At 36.0% G+C, this 6,000-nt stretch overlaps 1 protein-coding gene across 1 annotated transcript in view; it reads left to right on the top strand.

Annotated features, from left to right (window-relative positions):
- Positions 1-6,000, top strand: part of FIP1L1 (factor interacting with PAPOLA and CPSF1) — a gene marked incomplete at its 5' end in the record, with an annotated part of 40,588 nt that overhangs the window by 24,476 nt on the left and 10,112 nt on the right. The window contains 1 exon segment of the mRNA XM_010002501.1: positions 5,508-5,534. Within this exon segment, the coding sequence (XP_010000803.1) occupies positions 5,508-5,534 (27 nt within the window).

Genomic DNA, 6,000 nt, shown 5'->3' with positions numbered 1-6,000 from the left:
AGGGAATCTTAAGATTTTCACTGTTAATGCTCTTAGGTGTAAGCAAGGAAGTAATATTATCATTTCTGTGCAGCAACTTTGTGTGGAGTTTTATAGGGTTTAAATCCTCATAGAAGAGGTTGCTTCCTTCAGTTGCTGCTAATGATTTTCAAGCTGTTACCTCCTGCTGCCTGGTAAACTCTGGCTTTCATCAGTGACTGTCATACACAAGATTGTGCAACCTAGAAAACAGAAGAGAAGAGACTTAAAGATAAAATAATTCTGTGCCTTTTTCCAAGGTTTTGTGCATAAATATAAAAATTAGGGTGTCTGAAGAGAGAATATGCTACTCCTCTGGCAGTTTTGTGTAGTTCCCTTACTGCAGGGACAGAAAGGAGAGGAACATGACACTAATGCTACCTGCAGTTTTAAACTGCACTAAAACCTCTCTGATAAAATAATATAGGTAAGGAATTGCAAATTTTAGAAAGCAATTGTTTCAATTGTAATTGTGATACAGAAAAGGTGATCTAAGTTCTGTATTATTAAAAGCATGAGAGTAACCTCCATAGACAGCCCAAACACAGGTGCAGGGCTGCCATATAGGTGTACTGTTCTTGTGAAAACCCTCACCTGCTTAGCTTTTAAATGTGAAAGAAATTCACGTGTTATGGATTTAGCACACAAGTTTGGCTTTAGTCTTGTGGTTTACAGACAGGTTTATGACATACACTTGTTCAGAAGGTCTCCTTCAACATCCTTCCGTGCTTCGAGTAGATTTGAAAATAACGATTAAGAGCTGTGGATTTGGTTTATTCAGGCCTGTGTTTTAATTGTGCTGTTGCCAGCTCTTTATCTTCAAAGCTGTTCCTAAAATAGAATCTGCCATCCCTCTTAGGTTCAATGGAGAAGGAGGAAAAAAACTACTCTTACCCAATATTAAACCAGGACTAGTTGCCAGAAAATTTAAGTATTCCAAATATAAAACATCCTCCAAAAGCCCCTTTGAAAAAGGATCTTGCTTTGAAGTTAGATCTCTTGTTCTGAATTCATTCACTCTTGTGATTCAGATATTTTTGAGGAACGATTCCTGGAACGATTCAAAGGGCCAAATGCAGAAAATTCTCAAATGCTGCTAGGAGATCACTAGCTGTAGCAAAAAATGTGTTGTTTTTTGATTGCTTGGTTTATTGCTGTGTTGGAGTAATTTAAACCTAAAGAGGAACGTGGATGCTTCTGTTTAACAGGCTTAAAAAGTTGTTTTATGTGTTTTGGTTTAAGAGCATAGCTGAAATGTTGCATGTATTTGTGATATTAAAAAAATTCTGAAGTACGGAACTTCTGTTGCATAACTTCAGGAAGTTTGACTGTCTAGACTTAGTTCAGTCGTAGCAAGTAGCTGTACATCTACTTAGCCCCAACAATCTTAAGTGTGTACTTCTTATCTTGTGATGAAGGGAGAGAATCTGAGTTAGATTTTGCCTGTGGCAAAAAACATTTTTACACGAAGTTGAGTTCTATTACATAGTTAGTAGCAGTGCTTTTTTCTACTCCTTGCCAACAACTAAACTAGACTTACCCAGCTAGCTTTAAAATAGTGTAGCCTTGTTCTTGCTTTTAGATGAGGCTACAGTACAGCCACCTCCACATCTCTGGCTCTCAAATGCTTATCAATCAATGCTCATCAATCATAGTAACTCAACCATGCAGGCTTGGAATGAATTACCCAGGGTAGTGGCCATGCAAGAAACAACCAGTCATGTTTTCCAGAGTAGTGGCTCATTTAGCATAACAGGTGTAACTCTTCAGTGTGATGAGTGGTTTTCTGTCCTGGAATGATGTTTGTGTGCCTGGCACATTTTGTTCATTACCTTTCCCCACCACATTTTGGGATTATTTCCCTTTTCTTATGTTACTATTGTTTAGAAAATTTTAAGAGTTGAAAGGAAAGTGATGTGTTTTTAAAGGATCTTAAAAATACTGTCTTGTAAGTAATCAGTATATTTCAGAAAGTATACTCTTCAACTAAATGTGCAGCATAGTCTTGACATTTTATTCTGTTTCTCTACAACTGTAATGTCTTACTGTATCCTGTATTTGGTAGGAATTTTGTTTTGGAACTGTGCACATGAGGGTGATAACAATATTTCTTATTTTGACTTGAAAATGATGATGGTAGCCTTAGTGACAGTCATTGGCTACAAGCTAAAGATGAGAGGGCCTGGGAGAGGGAAATTAGTAGGAAGTAATGGCTTCAAGCTGAAACAGGGGAGATTTAAAGTGGAATTAGGAACATGGTTTTTTTTCACAGGAAGAGTGGCCAGACACTGGAACAGGCTGCCCAGGGAGGTGGTTGAGTCACCATCCCTGGATGTGTTTAAGGGTCGTTTGGATGTGGTGTTGGTGGATACAGTTTAGGGGAGAACTTTGTAGAGTAGGGGTGATGGTTGGACTCAGTGATCCCAAGGGTCTTTTCCGACCTGAATAGTTCTATGATTCTGTGGCTGTGGGCTGTTACACTGTTCAGTTGATTTACTGTGTGTTGTTAAGCTGTGTCAGCATTATCGTGTTTGAGTCCTTACTCTGCAAGTGGAGCACATACAGTGTTGCTTTCCTTAAGTAAAAAAGGTTACTTGATTTTCTGTAAATATTTACCAGCCTTGAGTTAGTAGAGTTGTATTTTGAGTAGGTGAAGTAAAATGCTGCACTAATGCCATTTGGATTGCTTTTGACTCAGTCTGAATATTTAGGTTTAGGCCAGGTGTATCTTTGTGGCAGTACAAGCTGTTGCAGCAACATGACATGATCTATGCCGAGTCACCTTCTTGCACTTAATGTAGTCCTTATATTGCAAGTAGTGACTTAATAGTTCAGATTTTTTTTCTTTCTCAGAAGTAGTAATTGGCTGATCATGCTTTTAAGTATATTTTCATACACTGTGTCAGTAAGAAGGCAGAGGAGTGAAGAGTTCAGAGATTCTTAATTTTTCATTAACTGAAGTTTATGATTTTTTTTTTCTCCTTTTGTGCAATTCATTTGTTAATGAAGAAGATGAGGAAAAAGCTTTGTTTAGATCTTTCTAGGGATACTTGCTAACTTGGAATATAGAAGAATATTTTTCCTATTACAATACCATCAAGTAAATTAGCTTCTGTCTTAAAATGTTATAATCATTAATCATGATTTTTTAAATGTTCTCAGGCAGGCTTTTCTTAAACACTTTTTTTTTTTTATTTCTAGTATACAACCTTGCATTGACCAGTTAATTAAAATTATTTGGACATTTGGTCTCCAGATATTAGTTGTATTCAGTCTGACTTATATTTGTTTGAATGGCTCTCAAGTGAAATTTTTCATTTGGCTTTTAATCTTGTGATGAGATTTTTATTTGCATTTCTGCACAAGATATAATTCTGAGGAATATATTATTTAATCAGAATTTCTTCCCTTTTTTTGTAAAGAGTATTAGCTGATGGCTTTCCAGGCTGTCCTGGTTTGAGGATTACACAATTCTGTGCATAGTGCTTGAGAACCATGTTCACTGCTAACAATATATGGTTTCAGTGCAATAATTGACATTTTTTTAAGCATAAGGTAGACCTAATAAATTTCATCAAGTTGAGAGAACTTCTGATGTTTTTCTAACTTATGTTCTTAACAATGCTGTCGAGTTATTTTGTATATATTTATATATATATATTTTCTGTGTTGTTGGCTCATGAATAATCTGTTCAGATGGACAATTAGGCAAAAAAGATTCACTCATGTCAGTGAAATCAGCTGCTCTTAGTGAACATTGATACTGATTATTCTTCCTCAGCTTGCATATTCCTTCATTCTGTCCTTTTGCCAAGGCAATTTGGGAACAGTTGGCATTTCTACACTTTATAATATGTACATGTCATTAAATGTTGCAGCCTAAAAGTAGCCTTTTATTTCTAATGTTGAATTAATGATATATACATAAAATTAATCAGACAGTGGCCAGTATATCTGGGATATTCTCTGAATGTTGAAGTCTAGCTTGAATGACATAGGTTTTAATTTAAGTGCATCTGGCTGCTGTTCTGTCTGGATGTTTATGCAGTTAAGACAAAACTGATGAAGGCACTTGGCAAAGTTTTCTATTCTCTCTCCTGCGAAGTGTTGCAGCAAGTTGTCAGATTGAAATTACTTATTTGTTAATGGAAGCAGAGCTGCTCATAGCTGAAAGAGCTTTATGCCTGGTAAAGTAGTCTGTTTCCTGGTGATATTCTTTTGGCCCAGTTGATTATTTTTATGTACAGTGTTGTGTGTGTTTATAGAGTTATAGAATCATAAAAGGTTGGAAGGGATCTTAAAGATCATCAAGTTCTACCCTCCCTACTATGAGCAGGGACACCTCAAACTTGACCAGGCTGCACAAAGCTTCATCCAACCTGGCCTTAAACACCTGCAGGGAGGGAGCTTCCACAACTTCCCTAGGCAGTCAATTCTAGCAGCTTACCACCCTCATGGTGAAGAATTTCTTCCTGATGTCTAAACTAAATCTACCCTCTTTCTGTTTTAAACTGTTACCCTTTGTCCTATCACTACCCCTTTCTGGAGAAAAGCCCCTGTCCATCTTCCCTGTAGGGCCCCTTCAGGTACTGGAAGGCTGCTATAAGGTTTTCTTGGAGCCTTCTCTTCTCCAGGCTGAACAGGCACAACTCTCTCGGTCTGTCAATTATGAGGTAAAGGTAGTTACTTGCAAAGTATCAGAAGATAATGTCCTTTGAAGTTTACAAATTATTTTTGCCTTGTAGTCATTCCTTTCATAATCAAGTAAGGTAGGTTTATATGTTGAGGCAGTATGTTTTGTTAGATCAGCTGATTTAGTTAGGAGCCATTTCTCAGCTTTGGGCTAGGGTTGTATTTGTAACAGCTAACGTAGGTCTGAAAACCAGAAAAGTCAGACAATATTTGAATGTGTTTATGTTAAAGGATGCTCCTTTCTCATATATTTGTAAGAAAATGGAGTAGTAAATGTTGTTTTTCCCTCCAAGTAGCATCTGAATGATTAATTGTGGTATAGCATAGGATTGACTGAAAAGTCTGTAATGCTTACTATTGCTAGAATATTTTGTCCATGTGGACTTCCTGTTTCCTATACTAAGCTATTAAAGGTCAGAGGCCAACTGTGTTTCCTTTCATCCAGTTATGTAATACAAAATATTGCAAATATATTAAATGGGATATTACTTTCCCTCTGGATACCAGTCATTTTAGGGTTATGGTTTTAATTCCATTCTTAATACTCATAGTAATTCTTCATTATTTTTGTCTCTAATTAAATAAGATCTTGAAGAATAGGAATATGAATAAAAAGCCAGTTTTCACAAGACTTGCATAAAATCTTAATGATTGGTATTAATGTGAGATCTTGATCTGAGGACACAGAAAGTAAGTTATCATTCTTGATCATGTATGTGGTGATAGCTCCATCTGATTTTAGATCTATAAATAATAAGCTATTACTATAACTGATACATTATTTGTTGTCTTTTTAGGTATACCAATAACGGTACCACCACCAGGTAAACTTGCTTAGAATTTTTTTTCACATTTGGCTTAGAAATGAAAACTTAACTGATGTGCAACTTACCAGCTATGTAAATACAAAACTATATGTATAGGTGATGTAGGCTCAGTTATTTTGATGGCAGGCTGAACAGAAAATGAATGAAAATGTTGTTGACTAGAGAACCTAATCAGCCAGTTTCTCAGATGTGTGCTTCCTTCTTTTCCTTCCATTCTTTTTCAGCTATGCAGAAAATAGTTGTGATTGTTATTTATTAAGTATTGGTAGATGCTCAGGAATTTTCTTCATACTTCTAAATTATTGTATTTTTAAGAATGATACGGTATTTAGTTTGAAGCACTGATAATATATGTTTAATATTTTGCCATTGTTAAGCTGGAATGTAGGTCTCAGTCTTACAAAGTAAAACCCATTTACACAATCTTTGCAGTATTCTCTGGAATTTGTTTGCCATTGTGTAT

This window comes from Chaetura pelagica, unplaced genomic scaffold (genome assembly GCF_000747805.2).
Source record: "Chaetura pelagica isolate M959 unplaced genomic scaffold, ChaPel_1.0 scaffold67, whole genome shotgun sequence".
Classification (NCBI taxonomy): Eukaryota; Metazoa; Chordata; class Aves; order Apodiformes; family Apodidae; genus Chaetura; species Chaetura pelagica.
The sequence above is the reverse complement of the archived record's forward strand: the minus strand, read 5'-3'. Positions and strand labels throughout refer to the sequence as shown.